Source organism: Podarcis bocagei (assembly GCF_964188305.1).
Source record: "Podarcis bocagei genome assembly, chromosome: 7".
NCBI lineage: Eukaryota > Metazoa > Chordata > Lepidosauria > Squamata > Lacertidae > Podarcis > Podarcis bocagei.
The window spans coordinates 82,143,460-82,170,651 of record NC_138132.1 but is presented as its reverse complement, the minus strand read 5'-3'; the positions used below and the strand labels follow the sequence as shown (position 1 = coordinate 82,170,651).

General features: G+C 50.5%; 1 protein-coding gene across 17 annotated transcripts in view; it reads left to right on the top strand.

Annotated features, from left to right (window-relative positions):
* HSPG2 (heparan sulfate proteoglycan 2) overlaps positions 1-25,468 on the top strand; it is a 224,478-nt gene extending 199,010 nt beyond the window's left edge. For 11 of the 17 annotated variants that reach the window (XM_081202842.1, XM_081202856.1, XM_081202851.1 and 8 more), the window contains 21 exons: positions 654-801; positions 1,544-1,660; positions 2,148-2,165; positions 2,818-2,902; positions 3,137-3,281; positions 4,762-4,861; positions 6,161-6,270; positions 7,001-7,109; positions 10,062-10,160; positions 10,258-10,479; positions 11,826-12,070; positions 12,256-12,427; positions 13,387-13,509; positions 13,641-13,697; positions 14,557-14,632; positions 16,986-17,064; positions 18,266-18,307; positions 19,809-19,879; positions 20,211-20,294; positions 21,308-21,411; positions 23,317-25,468. In XM_081202842.1, coding sequence (XP_081058968.1) covers positions 654-801; positions 1,544-1,660; positions 2,148-2,165; positions 2,818-2,902; positions 3,137-3,281; positions 4,762-4,861; positions 6,161-6,270; positions 7,001-7,109; positions 10,062-10,160; positions 10,258-10,479; positions 11,826-12,070; positions 12,256-12,427; positions 13,387-13,509; positions 13,641-13,697; positions 14,557-14,632; positions 16,986-17,064; positions 18,266-18,307; positions 19,809-19,879; positions 20,211-20,294; positions 21,308-21,411; positions 23,317-23,489 — 2,379 coding nt within the window. In that variant the 3' untranslated portion in view covers positions 23,490-25,468. The remainder of the gene's footprint in view (positions 1-653; positions 802-1,543; positions 1,661-2,147; positions 2,166-2,817; positions 2,903-3,136; positions 3,282-4,761; positions 4,862-6,160; positions 6,271-7,000; positions 7,110-10,061; positions 10,161-10,257; positions 10,480-11,825; positions 12,071-12,255; positions 12,428-13,386; positions 13,510-13,640; positions 13,698-14,556; positions 14,633-16,985; positions 17,065-18,265; positions 18,308-19,808; positions 19,880-20,210; positions 20,295-21,307; positions 21,412-23,316) is intronic. The other 6 variants (XM_081202846.1, XM_081202848.1, XM_081202845.1 and 3 more) reach the window with 3 other exon arrangements.
* The last annotated feature ends 1,724 nt before the right edge of the window (positions 25,469-27,192 follow it).

The window sequence follows — 27,192 nt, the reverse complement described above, 5'->3', positions numbered from 1 at the left end:
ACTGGCCCCCAAGGTCTCCCAGTTGTGGTTTGTGGCCGAGGGGAGGATTTGAACCCTGATCTTTTCCCGTCCTAGTCCCCCAACAACCCTGTGAGGTAGGTTAGGCTAAAAGAAGGTTGAAACCAAGTGAGAGTCATGGCTGAGGGGGGGATATGGACCCTAGTCTCCCAGGTCCTAGTTCAGAAATAACCACTACACCACACTATCTCCATGTGCTTTCTGTAGTAACTGGTGATCTTTTTTTAAAAAAAGTCTTGTGTAGCTTAGTATCGGTTTGATCATATAACACTAATCCTGGCACAACTACACTGGCTGCCAATTAATTTCCGGGCCCCAATTCAAAGTTCTGGTTTTTGCCTATATACCCTTCACGGCTCAGGACCTCAATACCTCAAGGTACCTCTTTTTAGTTCTTTGTATGTTTATAAGCAAAATGAGATAAATAATGATAAGGCAGACAAGGGAAAAGGCAGAGAGTCTCCTGGGTTTGTGGGGAAGAGCGAGAACAGCCTCTGGGGAAGAGCAGCAAGATGGCGCACAGGGCAAAGGAAGGATGAACTGAGAAGGCTCAGTTGCTGGGCTGCCTTGCAAGGCAGGCTGTGCCCTGCGGGAAGAGCCTGCTGAGGGTTTTGGGGGCCGCTTCTGTGTTCCAGCTGGAAGGAGACCTCCCCAAGGAGGTCCGTGTGGAGAGCAACGTTCTGACCATCCCGTCCGCTCGCCCCGAGGACACCGGCATTTACGTCTGCACGGCATCCAACCGGCAAGGGAAGGTGACGGCTTTCTCCATGCTCAAAGTGCGCGGTGAGTTCAGCAGGCCGGTCTCTTCTCCCTCCGAAATCAGTTTCTCTGCCGCCGCCACCCAAACCATGGGAGGAATATTCAGAAAGGGGACAGGCAGTTGCTGGTCTCTAGAGTTTGACCTGGAGAAATCCTCCTCTGGGGCTCTCCAGTTGTGAGAGGGGAATGTCCTCTCTTTCCCCTTCCCCTTCTGGTTGTGTGGACTGTGTCTTGAATAGGGATGGAACCGGGCGGTGGTATTTTTCTAGAAAAAGAGGTGTCGGAGCTCACCATGAAAGGCTCTCTTATCATGACAACGGTGCCCATCTGAAAGGCATCAGAACTTAGTTCTGGTGAGTTCCAGGTGCAAAAAAAGAGCCTTGCCCGGGCTGTTGCTTCCTGCCTCCTAGCCTGGTGGCGGCTGCTGGTTCGAATCCTGCTGGGACTTCTGCGCAGGGGGGAAAGGGTCCCCGCTCAGCTGCATGCAGAAAGCCCCAGGTTCAACACTTGAACACCTCCAGTTTAAAGGAGCATGGGTATCTGGGCAGGGGGGAAGCACCCCAGAAGGCTGCTGCCAGTCAGAGAAGGCAGCATTGGGCAATATTGGGCAATGATGCAACCTGGCATGGTGGCAGTAGTGGGATTTCCTGTGGCTAAAGTGGACCAAATAGGTAGCCGGCAATTCCTCAAATTGAAAGGATAAGGGAGCTGGGAAATTGCGGCAGCTGCCCAGTCCTCTGACCCCCTGCCCTTCCTCTGCTTGTAGAGCGGGTGGTGCCATATTTCACCCAGAATCCTCAGTCCTTCCTTGTCCTGCCGACCATGAAAGACGCCTACAAAACATTCGCGATCGAGATCACCTTCCGACCGGACACACCTGACGGTAAGCGCAGGTGCTGGGGCAGGCGGGGAGGCCCTTCGGGGCAGGACTGCTGTGTGTCATCCCCCCTCAAATGTAGGCACTCCAGAGCTTCCCCACAAGTACGATAGGGCTGCCATATTGGGATTTCAGAGGCGAAATTGACATCCGGGAGGGATTTCCGAAATGCAGCGTTTTGTCCTGGATCAATCGAAAAGTGGCGTTTTTTGAAACAATTTTGGGGTGCCCTGGTTTTTACTTTTTGAAATATGACTATCCTAGTATATGAGCTCCTTTGTCCTTTTTTGGGTACAACCAGCCACCTTTCTCCTTGCTGGCAGAGGCCCGAGCGCTCTCTTTCCTAGGAATCTCTCTCTCAACACTCTCGTTTTCCCTCTTGCCTTTCCTCCCAACTCGTCTTACCTTTCTCTCCATCTCTCTTCCTCTCTCTCTCCTCTACACCTCTTCCTCCCCCTTCGTCTCTACTCCCTCCTTTCCCCTACTTCTCCAGCTCTCATGCTTTACTCAGGTAAGTGTCGTTTCTGCTGGGCTGCCGCTTCCTTTTTAGCAGTCCTAGGCGCCTCCCTTAACCCTTGCGGCGATGGAGCCTCGTGCCCGCGTGTGTGTTGTGAAAAGTGTGCCCCTTGGCAAACTAACTATTCCACTGGTGGAGCTGTGTCTTCGCTCAGGAGCCCTCCCAGCCCCTGTCCACCTGCTCACCGATCCGCCTAACGCCTTGCCAGCCAGGCTGCTTCTTTTGAGGCCCTGCCTAACCCCGATTCCTTGCCCAGGCAGGTGGGACATTCTCCCTTCCTTACCAGGAAGCAGAACTGTGTTGCATCCCAGGGACAGGAAGCCCAGGTGGATCTTGGCCTCCTCTTGTTGCGCCGTGGGGGCCGCCTGCCGTGCTGCGGGTTTGGGTCCAAAGGGAGCATAGCACATTGCCGTGGTCTCGCAGGCTGGTGGGCGCCAGCTTTTGTGGCTCGTCCACGAATAGGCCACTTGCGTGGGTGGCAATGGAGGGCTCTGAGCACTGCATGGAACTGGGGACTTCGGCCAGGCTGCCTTTCCCAGGCGTCGGAGGATGGCTCGGCTGCAAGTAGCTCCCTGGTGCTGAAGCTGTGAGCTGAGCAAACCCATGCCCCGCGGAGACCGCTCACCTTCCTTTGTGCTTTTGGCAGGGATGCTGGTGTACAATGGGCAGAAGAAGAACACAGGCACGGACTTCGTGTCCTTTGGATTGGTTGGGGGCCGGCCGGAGCTCAGGTGAGAGGCTGTGGGTCCTTATCTCAGCACCCTCTTTCTGGCTGGGTGTCAGTTCTAGCCTCAACCCATCCTTTCCTGCTTCTGAACCCAGAGCTGTGAGACGTGGGCCTCCAAAGTGGCCTGCGCCAAAATGGTCCAGCTTGCCGAAGGGGTCTTGCAAGGCATGCCAGGGCCTAATGGAGTGGGCGGGAGCCGAGGCAGTTTTGACCCTCCTGATCTGTCTTGGCATTGTAGGTTTGACGCTGGCTCTGGCATGGCCACCATCCGGCACCCTTCCATCATCAAGCTGGGCGAATTCCACACCGTCCGGCTGTACCGCAACCTCACCCAGGGCTCTCTCGTTTTGGACAACCACCCTCCCGTCAACGGCACGTCCCAGGTGAGTGGCGGGCTCAAGGTGGAGAGGGTAGGGGCGGTTTCTCCCACCTGTGGGAAATCTCTCTGGCATGTGGCTGCTGAAAGGGGCAGCGTTATAAGCCAGGGCAGGCGCTCTAGTTAGGGGGTCAACATGCTGCTGGGCATCTTCACCCCATCTGTGGGTCTGAGCTCTGCATTCTGTACTTGCCAGTGGCTACTGAACCAGGCCCAAAGGCGCTGGGTACTGGGAGCAGGATGGCAAGCCGGGCCAAGATGGAGCAGCCCCCTGCAAACTGGTGTTTCCTGTTGGAGACCCACTTTTGCTAGGTTTACATTTCTGTGTTATGGACTGGATGAGAGCCAACAAACTGAAGCTCATTCCAGATAAGACAGAGGCAGTGTTAGTGGGTGGTTCTCTAGACCAAATAGATGGGAGGTTGCCTGCTCTTGATGGGGTTACACTTCCTCTGAAGGAGCAGGTTCACAGCTTGGGGATACTCAGCTATGCCTAACTACTATTGTCTATGTTCTGGTAAACTCAAGGTTAGATTACAGTGGTGCCTCGCAAGACGAAATTAATCCATTCCGCGAGTCTCTTCGTCTCGTGGTTTTTCCGTCTTGCGAAGCACGGCTATTAGCGGCTTAGCGGCTATTAACGGCTTAGCGGCTTTAAGAAAAAGGAAACAAACTCGCAAGAACTCGCAAGACATTTCGTCTTGCGAAGCAAGCCCATAGGGAAATTCGTCTGGCGGAATGACTCAAAAAACGGAAAAATCTTTCGTCTAGTGAGTTTTTCGTCTTGCGGGGCACCACTGTACTGCAATGCGTTATAGGTAGGGCTGCCTCTGAAGACAGTTCAGAAACTTCAGCTGGTGCAGAATTCAGTGGCCAGTTTGCTCACCAGAGCAAGATGGTTTGAGCATATTACACTGATCCTGGTCCGACTGCACTGGCTACCAATTAGTTTCCTGGCCCAATTCAAAGTGCTGGTTTTGACCTATAAAGCCTTAAACGGCTCAGGACCACAATACCTCAAGGACCGCCTCTTTCCATATGAACCTACCCGGATCCTGAGATCATCTTCTGAGACCTGTATTCATGTGCCTCCTCCTCGAGAGGTCCAGAGGGTGGCAACATGAGAACGGGGCCTTCTTTGTAATGGCTCCCCGTCTGTGCAGTGCTCTCCCCAGGGAAGTTCGCCTGGCGCCTTCATTACACACCTTTCGGTGCCAGGCAAAAACGTTCCTTTTTTAACCAGGCCTTTGGTTGATCTGATTTACATCCTATGCCCTTTTAAAATGTGGCACCTTTCGGGTCAGGGGGCTATTGAGTTGTTATTTTTATTTTTATTATGTATTTTGTGGTTTTATATCTTGATTTTATTCTGTGAACTGCCCTGAGACCCCTGGATATAGGGTGGTATAATAATAATAATAATAATAATAATAATAATAATAATAATAATAATAATAATAATAATAATAATAATATTTCTTCCCCAGGGCAAATTCCAAGGTCTGGACCTCAACGAGGGGCTGTACCTTGGCGGGTATCCCAACTATGCTGCTACTGCCAAGACAGGCCTGACCAGCGGTTTCATTGGTGAGAGCTACACAGAGTCATAGAATTGTAAGGTTGAAAGTGAGTCCCTCAAGGGTCTTCTAGTGCAGCCCCCCTAAGGTGCATGAATTACAGCTGAAGGATCCCTGACAAAGTTTCATCCAGCCTCTGGCTGAAAACCTCCAATGAAGGAGAGACCACCACCTTCTGAGGACAAAGCGGCCAGTATATGCACGGGGGTTTCTGTGATCTGTGGCAGGTAGCCGGGCTGGGTTTTGAATGCACCTGGGCAGGATGTCCCAAGAATGACAGCATCAGGGACCGCACTGAGGAGGAATGGTGGGAGCCACTCCCTCCCCTCCTCCTGCTCCTGAATCTTCCCAGGAGTAGGAGGACAGTATAGATTTGGAACAGTGGTTTGCCGAGGGGCACAGTTCAGAAGGCAGAAGCTGGGAAATACTGGATGGGGAACAGCTAGGAGAAGAAACGCTGGAAAAGAGAAGGTTAACAGATTCACAGTCATTGGACATCATTCCTTCGCTCAGCCTAAGGTCAAGAAGAGCTCAGAAAGTCTCAGAACAGAAAGCACAGAGCGTACAAGCTTAGATTAAAAGACGTACGAGTGATGTAGATTAATACGGGTGGAAAGGGATATGATCCTTAATTGGGAGCACCGCTGTTTCTAGGAGATGTGTTCTTTGTTCTCTCCCTGTGATTATTAAAGTTTCTAACTGGTAAGGCATTCCTTTCTTTGATCTTCTTATCTACTGCTACGGGGGGAGGAAGCCAATTCCCTGAAGTCTGACAGACAGCTGCATAAAAAAAGCTACCCCACTGGCCCCCAGGTAGCCAGCACCTTTGGGGAGTGGCTGGCTTCCCTTTTCCCCTATAGGTTGTCTCCCTAAATAACAGATGCGGGCTGTGGTAGAAAAGGGGTGCTCGCTAAACGGTTGCATTTGAACCTTTTGGAGGGATAAAACGAATGCAAGTCGGCATGCACTGTTTTTCAACCCTTGCGTTTTCTTCCAAGCAAGCAACATCCCTGTGAGGTGGGTGGATTAGGCAAAGGGCCACAGCCAGTGAGATGCAGGAATCTGGGTTGCCCCATTCTGAGCCCCCCCCCACCAGCCACAGCATCCCCACTGGCTCTCCCCATTTATATGAGCAGTGGGTATTTACGGGGGGGGGGTGTCCCAAGATGTACAGCTACCTAACACAGAGGCCTTGCCAGCTCACCCCTGCTTTGTCGGCACATCTTTTCGCTCCCCCTGATTCCTCCCTCGCCCCTACCGCCAATCTCTCCCGCAACCTCCCATCGGCCTGCTCTCTTTCCCCTCTTAGGATGCGTTCGGCAGCTGATCATCCAAGGGAAGGAAGTTATCTTCAAAGACTTTGACCTCCAAGCTCACGGCGTCTCCAACTGCCCCACCTGCCAGGACCGTCCATGTCAGGTAAGCTCTCTGCATGTGTGCAGCCTCTGCATTTTATAGAGGGGAGCAGAATTCGGCCTCGTTGCTCGCTGCATTCCCCGTGGCCAGCCCTGGTTGGACATGGCAGGTGATTGGAATAATTATAGAGTGTTTGTTGTGAGGGAGGAGGGGAAAGGAGATTGTTAGCCACTTTGAGACTCCTTTGGGTAGTGATAAAGCGGGATATCAAATTCAAACTCTTTTCTTCTTTCCCTTCCTTCCTTCCTTCCTTCCTTCCTTCCTTTCTTTCTACCCCGCCCATCTGGCTGGGTCTCCCCAGCCACTCTGGGCGGCTTCCAACAGAATATTAAAAACATGATAAGTCATCAAACATTAAAAACTTCCCTAACCAGAGCTGCCTTCAGATGTCTTCTAAAAGTCAGATAGTTGTTTATTTCCTTGACATCTGATGGGAGGGTGTTCCACAGGGCAGGTGCCACCACCAAGAAGGCCCACTGCCTGGTTCCCTGTAGCCTCGCTTCTCGCAGGGAGGGAACCTCCAGAAGGCTCTCGGAGCTGGACCTCCGTGTCCGGGCTGAACGATGGTGGTGGAGACGCTCCTTCAGGTATACTGGGCCGAGGCAGTTTAGGGCTTTCGAGGTCAGCACTGACACTTTGAATCGTACTGGGAGCCAATGAAGGTCTTTCGGGACTGGTGTTATGTGGTCTCGGCTGCCAGTCCACCAGATTTTCCCTTCTCTCCCCTTGGCAGAATGGAGGCGTCTGCAGGGACTCGGAAAGCAGCAGCTATGTGTGCGAGTGCCCACAGGGATTTGCTGGAAGCAACTGCGAACACCCCCAGGCCCTACGCTGCCATCCAGGTAAGATGCGGCTGTCCCTGTTTCCATGTGGCGCATCATGTGGCAGGGACAAGACTGGGCGTCCCTTAGGAGGAAGGGCCGTGGTTCAGGGGCACGTCATTTGCTTGGCATGCGGAAGGCCCAAGGTTCGGTCCTCAGCAGTATCTTCTGGTAGGGCTGAATCCTTTGGGAGCCACTGCAGAGCAATGCTGACATTTTTATTTATTAGGAAATTGGTTTTAAACTGTTTTAATGATGGACTTTTTATAATTTTATTTTTTATTTTTTCAAAGTAATAATAAAAAATAAATAGGAATAAAAATGTGCACCCCACCCCCGAGACCATTCCATCATAGCTCCCCAACCTACCAAAATTTCAACATCTCTTGCGATGTTCCATTTCCATTTTAACAGTACAAATTCTACACACCTTCCATATCTCCTCAAAATAGAATAGAATAGAATAGAATAGAATAGAATAGAATAGATTCTTTATTGTCATTACACAAGTGCAACATTGTACAAAGTGCAACGAAATTGGATGCCATCCCTTAAAACATCATAAGCAAAACAACAACAACAACCAAACAAACCACATTCCAGCCACACCCACACCACACCCATCAAACTCCCAGGTCACACTATCGAGTTACAGCATTCAAAAAGGCCACAGCTCTTGGATAGAAACTGTTTTTCAGTCTATTTGTCTTTGACTTGATGTTTCTATATCTCCTGCCAGAAGGCAGTAGTGCAAACAGACCGTGTCCCGGGTGAGATGAATCCTGCAGGATGTTATTTGCTTTCCTAAGACAACGGGAACCGTACAGTTCTTCCAAAGATGGGAGAGGATGACCAATAATCCTTTGGGCTGTGGTTATGACCTTCTGGAGCACCTTCCTCTCCCTAGCTGTACAACTGGAGAACCAAGCACAAATACAGTATGTAAGAATGCTCTCTATGGAGCCTCGGTAGAAGCACACCAGCAGTCTCTCACTCAGATTGTTCTTCTTTAAAAGTCTGAGGAAATAAATTCTCTGCTGGGCCTTCTTCACCAGAGCAGTGGTATGTGCGCTCCAAGTCATGCCCTGATCGATAGCTACTCCCAAAAACCTAAATTCCGCCACCCTCTCCACCCGTTCCCCGTTGATATACAAGGGCTGAATGTCCGCCTTTTTTTTCCTGTAATCCACCACCAATTCCTTGGTCTTAGCCGTATTAAGAGCCAGATTGTTCTCTCCACACCAAACACAGAGCCGCTCCACCTCGTCCCGATAGGCGGACTCATCCCCTCCTGAAATGAGCCCTACCACCGTAGTGTCATCAGCAAACTTGATGATTTTGTTGCTGGAATAGATGGCTGTACAGTCATACATATAGAGAGTGTAGAGCAGGGGACTCAACACACAACCCTGTGGTGAGCCGGTGTTAAGGCTAAGGGCTGTGGACATGTGTGACCCTACTCTAACCCTCTGAGAACGTTCTGACAAAAAATCCAAAACCCAGAGACAGGTGGAGTTGGAGAGTCCAATCGCCTCTAGCTTGGACACCAGTCTATGGGGGAGGATAGTGTTAAAAGCAGAGCTAAAATCCACAAACAGCAGCCTCACATAACTCCCCGGCTGCTCCAGATGGGACAGAGCAGCATGGAGAGTGGTATTGATGGCGTCTTTCAACATCTCTTGCGATGTTCCATTTCCATTTTAACAGTACAAATTCTACACACCTTCCATATCTCCTCAAAATCATTCTTCCTGCATATTCCCCGTCTTACCTAATAGCACATGCTAATTTATCATTAATGATGTACATTAGGGTTAGGTTAACCTCTAACCCTAACCACTTTAAGGGCAGATAATGTGGAGTTTGGAACTGACAGGGTTAAAACTCCGTGGTGTCCTGTATCTGGGAGGAGCTTGACACAGAGAAGTGCGTCACAGTCTGTGTCACTGTTCAGACTTGCTTTCGCTTCTGCCTGAGACGCAGCTCAGCTCAGAGGCTGCGTGTGTGCTTTTGGAGCACAGAGAATGTCGGAGGTTTCTGATGGATTTACTGCTTTGTAAATAAACGCTTCTAGAGATAAGAACCGAACTGTCTCCTGACGTGATTTATCCCTCATCTCACACGGACGCAGGACCGCTGCTACTCTGCTCACCTGCCAGGTCAGCTCCTGAGCAGAGCCACGCAGGGAAGCCTGACTGGACGCAGGATTATTTACCCAAAGATAATAGCAATAATTAATGGACAATACTGAGCTAGATGGAGCAACCAATGGTTTGATTCTGGGGGTGGGTCCTGCAGATTTGCACCTCCCACCCTTTTCTGACATGGACCCACTTTGGACGCTGACGTAGAAGGACCAGTGGCCTGACTCTGTATATGGCAGCTTCCTAAGTTCAGGGGGCAGACAGGGAACCCTGACTCCCGGCCCTCTGCCTGTCAGGATGCTGTCCGCGGTTCCTGGCTGGTTGCCCAGGAAAGTATAAAGACAAGGGAAAGTTTCTTACCATCCTTTTTCATTTCAAATTTTACAGAAAGGGGCTATAGAACCCAGCCTCTTGGATAATGGTGTTGTCCTGAGTGAATCTCCACCTCCCCATCTCTCCAACAGCTTCCTCATTCATCGTCATCATCACCTGTTCTACGGGTGCGGCTGCGTGCCCTCTGTTTTTGAGCTCTTTGCTCCCCTACTTTTAAAGCTCGCCGGGTTCTGGGAGATGGAGGGTCTGGAGTGCTCTCTAATGACAACGTGTCAGCCGGGTGTTATTCTGTCTCTCCCATGATTTCCCAGCTTTCCCCCTCATCTGCCTCTGAGCTGCGACCACCCATCAACCCCCCGTTGTAAATCTATACTGTCTTCCTCTTCTTCCTCCCTGGAAGGGTCAGGATTTGAGGCGGTCTCCTCTATTCCTTCTCTGCCCCGTCCCTGACACTGCCGCCCAGAGTCTTACCAAATGACCCTCCCTTCCCTCACAGAGGCCTGCGGTCCCGACGCCACCTGTGTTAACCGAGCCACTGGGCAAGGCTACACTTGCCGCTGCCTCCTTGGGAAATACGGAGAGAAGTGCATGGACGGTGAGTAAGGCAGACACGCTGCCCCCCCCCCCCCATGGCCAGGGCAAAGCCTGAGCAAAGTCCCAGGCTGACCCCACCGCCCTCCTCTTTGCTGCAGGCACCACGGTGACCGTGCCCTATTTCCACGGGGGCGATGCCTTCATCTCCTACCCTCCGCTCACCAACATCCACTACGAGCTGCGCGTGGACCTTGAGGTCAAGCCGCTGTCCCCCGATGGCCTCATCCTCTTCAGCGGCGGAGATGGCTCCCCCGTGGCAGATTTTGTCTCGCTCAGCATGGTCAACGGGCACTTGGAGTTCCGCTATGAACTGGGCTCAGGTAATGAATCCACTCCCTGTTGCTAACAACAGATACCCGAAAGGCCGCCTCTTTCCCAGCAGCGCCTCTCGGGTGCTGGGATCTGCCCTCTTAGTGGTTGTCCTCAGAGGCTTAAGGGGTACAGGACAGGGCCTTCTCTGCAGCAGCCCCTGAGCAGTGGGAACTCCCTCCTGGCACCTTCATTGTGCAGCTTCCAGCAAATGCTGATGACGCCAGCCTGTTTTTGACCCTCAAGGTGTATGTTTTGAGAACCCAGCTTATTTTCATGGCCGTTAATTTGTTTTAAACTGTTTTTTTAGTATTGTTTTAAACTTGCCCTGAGACTTTAGGGCATAGGGCAGATAATAAAATAATGATGATAATTCGTAATAGTAAAAAAAAAGCGGGGGGGGGGAGTTCCCAGGCTGTCTAAGAATATGTGTCCGATATCTGTTCTCCAACTCCTCCTCTCATTACAGTGGTACCTCTGGTTATGAACCTAAATCATTCTGGAGGTCCGTTCTTAACTGGAGGTACTACTTTAGCTAATGGGGCCGCCATGGCGCCACCACTGTGCAATTTCTGTTCTCATCCTGAGGTAAAGTTCTTGACCCTATGTGTTACCTCTGGGTCAGCGAAGTCTGTAACCCGAAGTGTTTGTAACCCGAGGTGTTTGTAACCCGAGGTACCACTGTACCTCAAAACTTGGTAGTTTTCTGTCCTGTCGTAAATTAGTCCTGTCTCAGTCTCTTCTTGCAGCTATTGGAGAAAGGGGGGGGGCGATTCTTCCCCCTCCCCCTCCTTTTCAGAAAGAGGCAGAGGAGAAGGAGGGGTCATTTCCCAACCCTCCTCCACAGACCAGTCCCAAACACATACCATATTTTTCCGTGTATAAGACGCCCCCTATTTTGGGGGGTCTCTAAATTAAATAAATGGGGGGAGATTGCCCAGAGTTGCTGAGCTTTTTTGGGGGGGAGATTGCCAAAAATCACTCACCCGCCAGACCAACCACGACAATCATGCGCATCATAAAACACACTAGTCGCCTGCCTGCTAACTGACAGCCACCGCCAATCACCGCAGCCCCGGCAAATCAACAGCAGCCCTTGCCACAGCCACCAACAAATTCACCGCTGACAATCTCCTGCTTGCAGCAGAAACCAATCCCCCGTCCAAACACTGCTCTATCCGTGTCTAAGAAAAGCCCCAATTTTTGACATTATTTTCTCAGGAAAAAAACCTCATCTTATACACGGAAAAGTACGGTACGTTCTTAACTTTCGGGGTATGTGAGACAGGCCGGTTGTTGCAGGGAGAATCTTCCCCCAGCTGCAGAATCCAAACTCACGTTCCCGGTCCTCTTTTAGGAACGGCCGTCCTTCGGAGTGCAAAGCCCCTAGAGCTGGAACAGTGGCACAGGATCACAGCCGAGCGGCTGAACAAAGACGGCACTCTGCAGGTGAACGATGAGCGGCCCGTCAAGAGGTCCTCACCAGGCAAAAGCCAGGGCCTGAACCTCCGCACTTCCATGTACCTGGGGGGCGTCGACGATTCCGTCAGGCTGCCGGCGGCTGCCAACGTCTCCAGCCACTTCTACGGGTGCATTGGGGAGGTGAGCAACTGGGGGGCGCGACGGCAGTAGGGAGAGAAGCTGCCTGTTCCTTTTCCCTGTTTTGTGGTGGACAGTCCACACTTCCTCCTTGGAAGAGAAGGGGGCAGGAGGAAGGGAAGGGGCTGGCTGGCAAGATCCATGCACTCTGACTGGAAGCTGAAGCTGTTTGCGTCTTCCCACCCCAGGTCTCGATCAACGGGAAGAAGGTGGACATTTCGTACAGCTTCCTGGAGAGCCGCAGCATCTCGCAGTGCTTTGACAGCTCCCCTTGCGACCGCAGGCCCTGCCTGCACGGTGGCAAGTGCTTGCTGACGGGCGAGTACGAGTTCCAGTGCCTGTGTCTGGACGGCTACAAAGGTGAGAGCGCCACAGAGGGATGCGAGAGGGTATGACGCCCAGTAAAAAGTCTCTTGCGGTTTTTCCAGAGCTTCCTGGGGTTTTCCCCCACACATACCTTTTCCTCCGTGCTTCCCAGCAAGAGGTCTACACTTTAAAGCTCCGTTTTAGCCCTCTCTTTATTGCTCTGGAGCTTTCCCTGCGAAAACCTGTTCTTTAAAGCTGATTCGGAGCCAAGTGCAATCCATGAAAAAGCCAAATACAGTGGTACCTTGGTTCTCAAACACCTTGGTACTCGAGCAACTTAGAACCCAAACACTGCAAGCCCGGAAGTAAGTATTCAGGTTTGCGAACTTTTTTCAGTAGCTGAACGTGCTCCGTTTTGAGTGCCGTGCTTCCATTTTGAGTGTTACGCTGAGGTCAGTCTGTTTTTGCTGTTTATTTTGCATTTTTGTTTTTGTGGTTCTTTTGTTTTGTTTTTGTGACTGTGTGGAACCCAGTTCAGCTACTGAATGATTGATTGTGTGACTGCAGTACATTGTTTCTTGCTTTCATTTTATGGATCCATGGTCTCGTTAGATAGTAAAATTCATGTTAAATGGGTGTTTTTGGGGTTGTTTTTAAAAGTCTGGAACGGATGAAACCATTTTGCATTACTTTCTGTGGAAAAGTGCGCCATGATTTTGGAACGCTATGGTTTTGGAATGGATTTCCGGAACAGATTAAGTTTGAGAACGAAGGTAGCTGTTTGTTCCAGATCAGCTTTAAAGAGTGAGTTTTCACAGGGAAAGCTCTGGAGCAAAAACGAAAGGAAAAAGGTGTTCAGCCATGGAGCTTTAAAGTGAAGACCTGTTGCTTGAGTGGGGCTAAAGATAAGTGTGGTTAAGCCCTTAGTCTTGCGCATCATGCAAGTCCGCCCTCGCCCATCTCTACCTCTCCATGCTCTTTACAACAGTGTGTTTCTCTCTCGCTCTCTTCAGGGGAGCGCTGCGAGGTGTCTGAGGTCCAGTGCCAGCTCCAGCAGCCCTGCCTCAACGGGGGCATCTGCAAAGACACAGCGTGCGTCTGCCCTCCTGGCTTCCTGGGATTATACTGTGAACACGGTAAGTCTATGAGGATGATGGCTGGCTAGAGCGTGGAGCTGCGGAGGCAAACTGCCTCCTCCACCGCTGACACCCCGGAAGAAAGTTGTCTTCTGCTGTGTAAAGCGAGTGCCTGTTTCTCTGCCACGCAGATGCATCGCAGCACCAGTCAAATGCCGAGTGGACTCCCGAGGGCAGCGGAGGAAATGGTACGTCTCAGGACCCCTCTTTGTGCCACCTGCTTCTGCTTCTTCTGGGGTGAAGATCCTGCTTTGCAGACAAAGTCCTGACTGGGAGCTAAGGAGGATGTCTCCTGTAGTGAAGCCACTTCAGATAACCATGTCATCCGGGCAGAAGATGCTTTGATGATCCAAAGCCATTTGACACTTCCAGAAAACCAGTTCAGCTTCTCTTTTCCCCTTTTTAAATTTGTTTATTTGGTTTTACAATCACATATCCAATGAATATATAACATAAAAACAAGATGCCAAGGAATCTCTCTCCTGGACTTCCCTCCTTTCCTTTGTGGGTCCTATTGATAGTCCTTTCCAGTGCTTTTTCCCCCGGGGGGATGCATACGCCTAGACATTTTGCGAATCTAAGTTTGGCCTCATTGAGGGGCAGTATTTCAATATGAGTAGGAAAACGAGAGTACCCCTATTTATTTATTTATTTTTTGGGGGGAGCACTGGTCTTTTCCTCCTGCATCTTTTATAAGATAATCCAAATATTTTACGTCTCCATTAAACTACACCATTAAACTGTGTTCTTCCAGTCCTGCTAACAGTTTTAACTGCTTACAATGGTTTTTAAGATAAATTATACATTTTCCCCATTCCTTGTTGAAATTTTGGTCTTCCCAGTTACTGATTCTTCTGGTCATTTTTGCCATTTCTGCAAACTTAATCTGCCATTCATCTCTGGTAGGGACTTTATCTTCTTTCTATCTCTGAGCCAATAACTTCCCCGCAGTTCAGCTTCTCCCTCCCCTCCCTCCCATTGCCTCAGACTGTGCTGGAGTCCCTAAGTAGGTGCTGAGACTAATTCTCCTTTTCCCCCATTTACCAGATGCCCCTGGACAGTACGGTGCCTATTTCCACGACGGCGGCTATGTGGCCCTGGGGCGCCACACTTTCCCCAGGAGGTGAGTTATCTCTGATGCCATTGCAGTGGACGCTTCCCCACGAACGGCGACCAACCATCCTCAAGTGGCAGTGGGAGAACACTGCCAAGCTCCATTTACGATGGAGGGAACAGGCCAAGGCCAGTGCAGAAGGGAGTTCAGGGGAGGGACTTTTACCGTATGGGTTTACAGGTGAAACTCGGAAAATTAGAATATCGTGGAAAAGTTCATTTCTTTCAATAATTCAACTTGAAAGGTGAAACTAATATATGAGATATGGACTCATGACATGCAAAGCAAGATACATCAAGCCGTTATTTGTTATAATTGTGATGATCACGGCGTGGAGCTAATGAAAACCCTAAATTAACAATCTCAGAAAATTAGAATATTAAATGAAATCAGCAAAACAAGGACTGCAAATATACCAATATTGGACCTCTGAGAAGTAGAAGCATGCATATGTACTCAGTACTTGGTTTGGGCCCCTTTTGCATCAATTACTGCCTCAATGTGGTGTGGCATGGATGCTATCAGCCTGTGGCACTGCTGAGGTGTTATGGAAGACCAGGATGCTTCAATAGCAGCCTTCAGCTCTTCCGCATTGTCTCATGTCTCTCATCTGTCTCTTGGCAATGCCGGTTCAGGTCAGGCGAGTTTGCTGTCCAATCAAGCACAGTAATCCCATGGGCATTGAATCAGGTTTTGGTATTTTGGCAGTGTGGGCAGGTGCCAAAGTCCTGCTGGAAAATGAAGTCAGCATCCCCATAAAGCTTGTCTGTAGAAGGAAGCATGAAGTGCTCCAAAATCTCCTAGTAGACAGCTGCGTTGATCCTGGACTTAATGAAGCACAGTGGACCAACACCAGCTGATGACATGGCTCCCCAAATCTCTTCTCTGATAAGAGCAGCTTTTGCATCTCATTTGGAAACCAAGGACCCAGAGTCTGGAGGAAGAATGGGGGGGCACACAATGCCAGATGCTTGAAGTCCAGTGTGAAGTTTCCACAGTCTGTGTTGATTTGGGGAGCCATGTCATAGCTGTGATCTGTTTCTGTGATACAGCGGCATATAATTAATTTTTTAAAATAAATGCATAAAAACATGCCGTATTGGCCTGAATATAAGCCGCACCTGAAAATAAGCCGCACCTTTAAAACTGGGGGGGGGGGGGAGAGAAAATACCCAAATATAAGCTGCTCCCTTCCTCACTGCTCCTGGGTGTGTACTAGGCGGGGGGGGGGGCACTGCGTTGCCAGCAGCCTTCCCCTTTCCTCACTCTCTCCCTTGGGGGAGAGGACAGGGTACCAAGTATGGGGTGGGCAACGCTTTGCCGTTCTCCTGGTACTGTTTGCCCCACGTTCCTGGCTGCACACTGTAAGATTGCACGTATAAACTGCACTTTAACTTTTCACGGTTGGAATTTGGGGGGAAAGTGTGGCTTATATTCAGGCCAATACAGAAAAAACAGTAAATACCTGATGAAGAGAGCACAGCAGAGGGTATATTTTCGGAGAATCCTCCGGAAAAACAATCTCTCAAAGGACCTGTTGATGGCATTTTACCATTGCACTGTGGAGAGTGTATTAACTTATGGTCTGTGTGTGTGGTTTGGGAGCTGCACGGCCAGGGAAAAAATGCTGTCCAGGGTTGTAAAGAATGCGGAGAGAATAATTGGCTGTACTCTTCCCACCTCGGATCAAATCTATGCTTCCAGGTGCATTAGAAAGCTGCAGAGATAGTGCAGGATAGTGCACACCCCGGAAATTATTTCTTTCAGCTTCTGCCTTCTGGAAGAAAGGTACTGGGTTATAAAGACTAGGACTAGCCGCCTGAGAAACAGTTTCTACCCAAAAGCGATTTTGGTTTTAAATGCAGTGTAAGGAGTCTCTATGGGAGTATATTGTATTTAAAAATGGTGTGTCAGAGTTTATAGGGGGCTAACCAGGTTGTGATAGCTGGGATAGCAGGCTTGTTGGGTTTTGAATGTCTTATGTAGATTTTTCAATTTCGTTGTTCTGTATGGGACAATGGCAACAAAGATTATCGTATCGTAATAAGTGCCTTCAGCTTGATCAGTCCAGTGGCCCATCCAATCCAGCGTCCTGTGCTTGCGGGAGGGTTGCAGGCAGGGCACGAGTGCAACTCTACAGTTGCTGTTCGCCATCAGAGGTAGACTGCTCCTGGGCAAGGAGGTTCTGCTATTACAACGGGTGTCCCTAAGGAGAGCTTTGGTGGATTGGACCGAACGGCCGTCTCATCCAGCGTTCTGTTCTCCCAGTGACCAACCAGATGGCTGTGGGGAAACTGGCTAGCGCAGCAGAGCTGTGCACAGTCTCTCATCGCTTGGTCTCTTTTTTCTCTCTTGGTTGCAGCCTCCCGGACTCACCAGAGACAATCGAGCTGGAAGTGCGCACCAACTCAGCAAATGGGCTTCTCCTCTGGCAGGGCGTGGTGAGTGAATGCGACAGAGCAGGGGTCCGTCAGCTCAGTGTGGCCTACACTGGCTGGCTGTGGCCCCTCCAGGGTTTCAGACTGGTTTTTTTGTGGGGAGGGGATCCTTACTTGGAGATGCTATGGGGAAATTGAACCTGGGGCCTTCTCTCTGCCTCTCCCAGAGGCTGGAGGTGGAAACAGGAGATGTAAAGCTTTGGGTGAGGGGTGGAGGGCGAGGGGGCAGTTGGATCCTGGCAAAACTGAGCAGGGGGATGAAAATGCCAGCAGCCCGTGACGCCAAAGTGTTGGTAAGGCCTCTTCACTGATCACAAGTAAATAAAGGGCCGTCTTTGTGCCAGGCCTCACAAGCCAGTGCCATCTTGATGATTGGCGCTGCAAAGATCAGCAGGAGTGTGGGGACAGCTTCTGCTTCACCTGGGACACGGGTGGCGCTGTGGTCTGAACCACTGAGCCTCTTGGGCTTGCCGATCGGAAGGTCGGCGGTTTAAATCCCCACGAAGGGGTGAGCTCCGGTTGCTCAGTCCCTGCTCCTGCCAACCTAGCAGTTCAAAAGCACTTCAAAGTGCAAGTAGATAAATAGGTACCACTGCTGTGGGAAGGCAAACAGCGTTTCTGTGCGCTCTGGTTTCCGTCATGGTGTCCTGTTGCACCAGAAGCGGTTTAGTCATGCTGGCTGCATGACCCGGAACGCTGTCTGTGAACAAATGCCGGCTCCCTTGGCCTGAAAAGCAAGATGAGCGCCGCAACCCTATAGTTTCCTTTTACAGGACTTAACCATCCAGGTTTACCGTTTTTTTAATTTAAAAAATCTGCTTGATCTGCAACGTGGCAGAGAGAGGTTTGCAGCACTGGGGAGGGAAGGCTATCTTTTTAGTCTGGATGACTATAACATCCAGACTAAAAAGATTTGACGGCAGTAGCCCGCCTGCTGCTTTGACGGCATGCAAGTTGCTGCGAGACCCCGCAGGCTCCTCTGCTGTTGCCTGCGCATGATGTGCTTCTTTTGAGGAAGGCTGCTTTCTCCCAGCACCAGCATGTCTTATGCACACACCCTGCCCCGTTGCATGGATGCCGTTGCTGTTCACCTCTGCCGCTTCTCCCCCCCCCCCTTTCCAGGCATGCTGTGTTCAGCTGTCTGATTTGCACCCCCCACCCCCCAGTGTGGCTTGTGCTCCTCTTTTTCTCTCTCTCTTCCCAGGCAACCAGGGAGGTGGGCCTTGAGTCGCATGCTGCTAACGAGGTATTTACTGGCTTGGTTTTTGTGGCATGGCGAAGGGAAGGCCAAAAGCCGCGACTAGAGGGGGTCAGAGAGAAAGGAGCATGGGAGGCGGGGGCTGACTAACCCAAGTGCAGATGTGCTGGTTGAATAGAAGAATTTGTTGCTGCAAAAGCGCCAGGTAAAGCTCCACCACTGATCAGAATTAGCTTGGCAAAGGTAACAGGGAGATTTGCAGGAAAGCGATGTGGGAACTAGTCTTAAGAGGAGCTGCCTGCTCCAAAGCCTGTAGGCCATGCTCTCTGCTAACCTTTCTGTCTGACAAGCAATCATAGTATCACTGGGAGTGGCTGCCGAGACCACATAACACTGGTCTTGAAAGACCTACATTGGCTCCCAGTACGTTTCCGAGCACAGTTCAAAGTGCTGGTGTTGACCTTTACAGCCCTAAACGGCCTCAGCCCAGTATACCTGAAGGAGTGTCTCCACCCCCGTCGTTCAGCCTGGACACTGAGGTCCAGCTCCGAGGGCCTTCTGGCGGTTCCCTCCCTGCGAGAAGTGAAACTACAGGGAACCAGGCAGAGGGCCTTCTCGGTGGTGGCACCCTCCTTGTGGAACGCCCTCCCACCAGATGTCAAAGAGAACAACAACTACCAGACTTTTGGAAGACATATGAAGGCAGCCCTGTTTAGGGAAATTTTAAATGTTTTATGTTGTATTATGTTTTTAATATTTTGTTGGGAGCTGCCCAGAGTGGCTGGGGAAACCCAGCCAGATGGGTGGGGTATAAATATATTATTATTATTATTATTATTATTATTATTATTATTATTATTATTATTATTATTATTATTATTGGTGGGCAATAGACCGGTGCCCATGGGGGCAGGAGCTCTTGGGGTCCCTTCCTACTTCACAATTCTATGAATCTGTGATTATAAGACACCTCCCTCGCTATGCAGCGCGGGGACTTCTTATCATCATCATCATCATAGAATTGTAGAGTTGTAAAGGATTCCAAAAGGTCATCCAACCTGACCCCCTAATCACAGGAATCTGACAGGAATCACAGCTCAAGAATCCCCGAAAGATGGCCATCCAACATCAGTTTAAAAACCTCTGATGAAGGAGAGTCCACCACATACCAAAGGACTGTTCCACTGTTGCATTGCTCTTATTTAAGCCTAACTAAAATCAATCATAAGCTAAAAACACCTGTCAACATTTTTACATGTCTGGATAAGCAATTGTCTTTTTAAAAATGCTTTTAGCAGGCGCCAAATAGAGTACAGTGAAGGCACCCAACCGATGTCAGTAGGTAGGGGGTTGCAAAGTGCCGGTGCTGCCACACTCAAAGACGAATTTCTTACAAAGTAAAATGTGGCACCTGAGAAGCAGTACCAGTTCCTTAGCAGTTCATGGGTTTCTCTCCCTCTATGGCATGACCCCCCCCCCACTGATGCCTAAGGGTGCCCTCGCCTAAGGAAAGGAGAAGGTGAGAAACAACATTTGGTTTCTGTCACAGGAGGAAGGAGAGAGCGCCAAAGCGAAGGACTTCATCAGCCTCGGGCTGAAGGACGGGCACCTGGTGTTCAGGTGAGGGAAGACCGCGTAAGAGCTCACGCTATTGGCCGCTCTGCGTTGGGGCTCCGGAGTGGCCAGTGTGGTGTAGTGGTTAAGAGCGGTGGACTCGTAATCTGGGGAACCGGGTTCGCGTCTCCGCTCCTCCACATGCAGCTGCTGGGTGACCTTGGGCTAGTCGCACTTCTCTGAAGTCTCTCAGCCCCACTCACCTTGTTTGTTGTGGGGGAGGAAGGGAAAGGAGAATGTTAGGTGCTTTGAGACTCCTGAAGGGGAGTGATAAAGCAGGATATCAAATCCAGACTCTTCTTCTTCTTCTTTGACACTGGCCATGTGTTTCCTTCAGTTACCAGCTAGGAAGCGGAGAAGTGAACATCCTGTCTGAAGACCCAGTTGATGATGGAGAATGGCATAGAGTGACAGCCATCCGGTGAGACACGTGTAGAGAGATGTGGCTTGGGACACCCCTAGTTTGACAAGCCCAAGTGTTAGGGGGTGGAGAAAGGCATAGGCCCTGTTCCCGGAACAAGGCGGGTTGAGGAGCAATTTGTGTGCTTCTGGGGCTGGGGTGCTGTCCCAGCCCTTGAAGCTGACCCAGAAACTCCAGTGGGTGCAGAATGTCGCGGCGAGGCTCCTTACAGGGTCCTTGCCACGGGATCACATTCATCCAGTGCTTTACCAACTGCACTGGCTCCCGGTGGAGTACTGGGTCAGGTTTAAGGTGCTGGTTTTGACCTTTAAAGCCCTACATGGCCTAGGACCCACATACCTACGGGACCGTCTCTCCTGGTATGCCCCGCAGAGGACCTTAAGGTCCACAAATGACCACACTTTGGAGGTCCCAAGTCGCAAGGTGGTTAGATTGGTCTCACCTAGGGCCAGGGCCTTTTCAGTACTGGCCCCGACTCGGTGGAACACTCAGTCACAAGAGACCAGGGCCCTGCGGGACTTGACATCTTTCTGCAGGGCCTGCAAGACAGAGCTGTTCTGCTTGGCCTTTGGTTTGGACTCAGTCTGACCCTTATGTTTTCCCTCCCCTTACGGTTTTGATTCATGGGCTACTTTTAAAATGAGGCTGCATTTTAAATTGCATTTTAACCTGTATTTTAAATTGTTTCCCCCCCATTATGTTTTTATTGTAATTTTACTGGTGTTAGCCGCCCTGAGCCCAGCTCTGGCCGGGGAGGGCAGGGTATAAATAAAAGTTGTTGTTGTTGTTGTTGTTGTTGTTGTTGTTGTTGTTGTTGTTGTTGTTGTTATCATCATCATCATCATCATCCACGTGAGGATTCCCCGGTGGAATATCCTTGGACCACATTTCCAGTTCTGTTCCCATGGACAGACGACAAGCACTTCCTTATCCATGCTCATCCTCTCCAATCCAACCAACCTCACTCAAAAACACCTTCGTCCTTCTGACACACTCTCCCATTCCTCCTCCAGGGAAGGGAAAAGAGGCTTCCTTCAAGTCGATGGCGAGGAGATGGTCGCTGGGGAATCTCCTGGCAAGAACGTCATGGTGAATACCAAAGGTCGAATCTATATAGGTAAGCGCCTTCATCTCAACAAACCTAGGAACACTTTCAGGGCACTGTGGGTGTATCGGCTCATGAGGGATTCACATTTCCCCTTTTCATTTAGTTTTCAGCAGTCCTCATCAACTGAGTAGGTTTTCTTCTTCTGTTATGTTTCACTCGGGGGTACAGCCATGAGGTGGGAACAGGCCAGAGAATCATAGAATTGTAGAGTTGGAAGGGACCACACGGAACATCTAGTCCAGCGGTTCTCAAGCTGTGGGTCCCCACATGTTGTTGGACTACAACTCCCATCATCCCTGAGCTCTGGCCTTGCTAGCTAGGGGTGATGGGAGTTGTAGTTCAACAACATCTGGGGACCCACAGGTCGAGAAAGGCTGATCTAGTCCAACTCCATACAATGCAGGACCCTTTTGCCTCGATGTAGGATTCAAACTCGGGACTCTCATGCTCTACTGAGTGGTGATGGCCACGGCAGCAGCTTCTGGCAAGATCTTGCCAAGATCTCAGAAGATCTTGCTGGAACCCACTGTCGGCACCACCACTTTGCAGGTGCTGCCGCAGAACCCAGGTCAGGGCGCCAGCAGCGCAGAAGCACCTTCCCATTTCGCCTAAAGCAACAGAACAGGATGTGCCATCCATGCAGGAGGGCATCGCTTTTCATGTTTCCTTTCAATGTTGATTGCCACACTGGTTTTTGCCTGACTTCTAGAGCCTTTCCATGCAAATGGTGTAAAATTCACAGGTGCCGCATGACAACTTTGCGGCATCAGCCCTCCTAAATTTGGGGAGGCTGTTCAAAGGACCCTCATCCTCAAAGCTTTACACTTCAGTCTGGACTGTGTCAATGTCTTGTCACTTTCAGAGCACTCTCAGGGCCACCCGTGCCTACAGGATGCACCCGGGTGGACATTATCGATTTGCTAAGCAATGCTTCTTCAGGAACGCCTCCTGCAAATGGTTTATTGAATATTTATAGATAAATCGTAAACAGATAAGAACATTGGCAGGATTATTGTAATAACCTGCAGTTTCATAAGAGTATATATTTAAAGAAGATAAATAAATGTGCAAATTAAGCTACCGTATTGGCCCAAATATAAGCTGCACCCAAATATAAACCACACCTTTAAAATTCAAGGAGGAGAAAGAAAAAAGACAATACCCAAATATAGGCCACTCCCTTAAAATTCGGCAGGCACTCACGCCTGTTCCGTTTTACCATATGTCTGTTTCAGCAGCGTTATCGTAAAAGCCAATTTTTGTAAGGTCGCGAATTTAAGCCGCACTTTAACTTTTTCATGGTCAGAATTTGGGGGGGGGGGGATTGAGGCTTATATTCAGGCCAATATAGTAATTTGGATATGCAGAAGATATTAAAAATAAATTTAAGGAACTGCAGAAGTCAAGTTTTGAAATGCTAAAATGATTGCAAGATCAGTGAAATATATGGAAAGTATTAAAAAAAAACATTTAAAAAAAGAACACCTACAAAAAAAAAACCCAGGAGAAACACAACAAAAGGGTTTTAATGTATTTCCCTAACCGTGTTTCTACATTTTCCCTTAAGAAAACATAGAAAGCAGCTTGCATTAATTTCATTTTAAAAACGTGGTCCACATGGCAGCGACAGTAGCAAGTGACTTGTGGGCCCGAGATGAGGACGAATGGATAGCAATAGGAGAACCTTGAAAAGTTTGCACGCCTCTCTGAAGGATGCTGCGCAATTGAATCCCACAGCCCAAATGTGGCAGCATCGGTGATGATGCTGAAAATCAAAATGTTGGGATGGAGGCTGCGGTCTCTGCCAGCCTCCCGAATCCTCCCAGTGACTTGAGGAGGAGAAAAAGGACAACAGCCTCTCCCCTTCAGGGAACACACTTGCTGACGGACGGCTTTTCCTTTCCCCCTGCGCAGGCGGAGCACCTGACATCCAAACCCTGACCGCGGGAAAGTACATCTCAGGGATCACGGGCTGCATCAAGAACGTGGTGCTGATCAACGACCGGCCCGGCCAGCAGCCTCAGCAGCCCATTGACCTGCACCATCACTTGGAAGCCGGTCTCAACATCCAGGAGTGCTCCTCATAGGCCGGGCTTGCCTCTTAACCACACTCTTCGCTGTTTTATTTTTTTGTCATCAGGCCAATTGAGAGACATCTATTGTTATTATTATTATTATTATTATTTTATTATTATTATGAATTTTTTTAAAAAAGAGAAACACACACACACACTCACAAATGGTGCTTTGCTGCTACCAAAAGAAAATGGGGGTGGGGTGGGGAGACGTGGGAGGGAGTTGGTTTAAGGGTGTTTTTTTGTGTGGAAGTGACAGACCGATGGGAGCTATGCAGGGCCTGTCGTCGTCCCACCACCTTCCCCAGCCCTCACGTGGAACGACAGAGAGAGAGGGGGCACGGTGGACACTTAAAGGACTGGAGAGCGGCATTCGTGAGAGGCCCTTGGACAGAGCTGTGCCCGAGGTTTTCCAGGGAAGAGCATCTCAGACAGGGCCCAATGTGCCGCCTTGCCCTGAAGAGGCTGCTCTGAGGCCGAGGGGTGGGCAACGGGGTGACCGCGTGACTTCTCTTGCTTCTGCTGCTGGGCTGGGCTGGGCCAGGCAGGTTGTGACCAAAGATACTGTCCTGTCTTGCCCTTCCCCTCCTGTCTTGCTTGTGGGTGGGCGTGGGGTGGGTGGGTCTCTGTATCGTGGTGCCCCACGCCCAACGCCGTAGCAGCATCCAGCACTCCAGCCAGGGCAGAGTTCGCAGGAGCACCGAGGAGGGAGGGAGGTCGTTTGCCCTCGTCCTCCAGCATGAGCCAAGCTTTTCAACTTGGACAAGTTTGAGCTTCCTGCGTTTTGTCGCGGTGCCCCACGTGGCACTGCCCGCCTGGCACAATTGAGTTTGCTCCCGCCCCTCACTCATCCTGGCTATGCTGTGGTCAGTGTTATTTTTCTAGAAAAAGAGGTGCTGGAACTCACCATGAATGCCTCGCTGGTTCTCTTTTAGTGGCAATGGCGCCTGCCCGAGAAGTGCTGGAACGAGTTCCAGCCAGGAACGGCTGCGGCGCCTCAGAGCGTCCTCTCCACCTGGTCCTCAGTGACACATGCAAAGCCATACGGAGTTCCCCTATGCTCTGCCTGGCACGGAAAGCAGCCGAGAGCCCAACACCAAAAAGCGGGCAATGGTTCCCATGCCTTAAGCGCCGCAGGGCAGAAATGGGATTTGCCCCTCCCAAGCCATCAGTGCCTTATTAGTCTGCGTGGAGTCTCCCATAGATCCACACCTTGTTTTGCAGTGTACAGTCCCCCAGAGCTGCAGACACCCCGGGGCCTGGCAGGGCCAGTTAAGGAGCTGTTGCAGCCTCATATGCTGCCTGGGAAGCAGGCAGGCAGGTCTCTCATCAGCATTTCAGAGGACCCTTTCCGTGGGCAGGGGTGGGGACAAGAGTGTTGCAACGTGTGCAAGAGAGCTGCGATGGGCACCCCACACAGCAGCTCCTGCCAGCCTCCCAGTGCCACAAGCACTGGAGGGCAGGAGTTTCCCGTCCAGCGTTCCCAGGAGGGCGGTAAGATGCTTTGCGGGGGGATGAGAGGCAGAAGGAGCCCATTGCAGCTGGGGAAAGGGGTTTTGACTGCTGCCTTCTCCTCTCAGCCCCGAGACACTGTAGAGGGCAGACTTTGGAGCTGATCTTCAGCTAACTATACTGCCTTTCCTTCCCTCTTCAAACAGCCCTGGGTGTTGCCCCTGCAGACAGTGCTGGTGCCAAGCAGGCACTAGGGGGCTTATCTTTTGAGCTTGGGCCTCACAGGATTGTGCTCCAGCCAGCCTCCCACATTCCCTTAATGGTGTGGCTGGCTCTGGCTTGCCCCGTGTGAGCCTTTGCCACCAGTGTTCGCTCTGCCTTGCCCGCTTCCTTCCAGAACCAGAATTATACTGCCTAGGAGGCACCATGACGCTGGTGTCGCTCCAGAACCTGTTCCTGCCTTTTGCTTCCCCTGCCTGCCACCCCCATTTGTTCTTTTTCTTTCTTTCTTTCTTAAATAAATGGTGCTGAACCCCAAAGTCCGTGTGTCAAGTCTGTGGCTCCCTGTCTTAGCTGAGGTTGTGTGCAGGCCGCACATTTAAAGCACACATGCGCACACAAATCTTGGGAACCAGCTTGTTAAGGGTGCTGGGGACTAGCTCTCGGAGAGGCAAACAACAGTTTTTGGGCTTCTTTGTGGGACAGTTGTGTGCTTTAACGGGTGGCGCTGTGGGCAAAATCACTGAGCCTCTTGGGCTTGACAATCAGAAGGTCAGCGGTTCAAATCCCCGCAACAGGGTGAGCTCCCATTGCTCTGTCCCAGCTCCTCCCAACCTAGCAGTTCGAAAGCACGCCAGCGCAAGTAGATAAATAGGTACCGCTGCGGCGGGAAAATAAACGGCATTTCCGTGCACTCTGGTTTCTGTCACGGTATCCCATTGCACCAGAAGTGGTTTAGTCATGCTGCCCATATGACCTGGAAAGCTGTCTGTGGACAAACGCCGGCTTCCTTGCCGCAACCCCAAAGTTGCCTTTGACTGGACTTAATCATCCAGGGGTCTTTTACCTTTTGCCTTGGACAGCATTGCAACAGCTTGACCAATGGGAACTGAAAACAACACAGGAGGGCAGAGAAATTCCATACTGGTCTCTGGGTTGATTTTGTACATACCAAGTGTGGTAGATCAGCTGCACATCCCAAAAGAAGTAAAAAAAATCCCCTCCATTTCAGTAATTTCCCCAGTGTTTTCTGCCTTTCCTTGTGACTATGCTGGGAACAGATGAAGAACAGTCCTATGTTTTAAAACAGTGGGTTTCAACCGGTGTGCCATGGCACCCTGGGGTGCCTTGAATGATGGTCAGGGGTGCCAGGGCAACACTGGCCTCTGTCCCTCTTCCCTTCCTCCTCTAATGCCCTCTTGTGTCTCTGCCTCCCAAAGGCTTGTTTATTGCAGCAGTCCTGGCAATTGGTACCTCTGGGAAGCACCTCTCTTTGGGGCAGAGGGGCAGCTCAGAGACCAGGGGCAGCAGCAGCTGCTGCCCAGAGGACTCCCAAGGAAATGGGAGAGGAGAGCGGCTGAGGGAACACTCCACAAGGGAGGGTGTTTGAAAAAGGGCGAGAGGCTGCCAGCTCTGCAAGCAAGGGGTGACATAACTGGGCTCCTGAGCCCCACAAGAGGTGCCACAGAAAGGATGTAGTTGGTCAAGGGAGCCATGAACTCAAAAAGGTGAAAATGTTTTCTAAAACTTGATCTAAAATACCCACATTTCAAAGCTTGTCATTCCCAGTCATAGAATCATAGAATCATAGAGTTGGAAGAGACCACAAGGGCCTCGAGTCCAACCCCCTGCCAAGCAGGAAACACCATCAGAGCACTCCTGACATATGGTTGTCAAGCCTCTGCTTAAAGACCTCCAAAGTAGGAGACTCCACCACACTCCTTGGCAGCAAATTCCACTGTCGAACAGCTCTTACTGTCAGGAAGTTCTTCCTAATGTTTAGGTGGAATCTTCTTTCTTGTAGTTTAGATCCATTGCTCCGTGTCCGCTTCTCTGGAGCAGCAGAAAACAACCTTTCTCCCTCCTCTATGTGACATCCTTTTATATATTTGAACACGGCTATCATATCACCCCTTAACCTCCTCTTCTCCAGGCTAAACATGCCCAGCTCCCTTAGCCGTTCCTCATAAGGCATCGTTTCCAGGCCTTTGACCATTTTGGTTGCCCTCCTCTGGACACGTTCCAGTTTGTCAGTGTCCTTCTT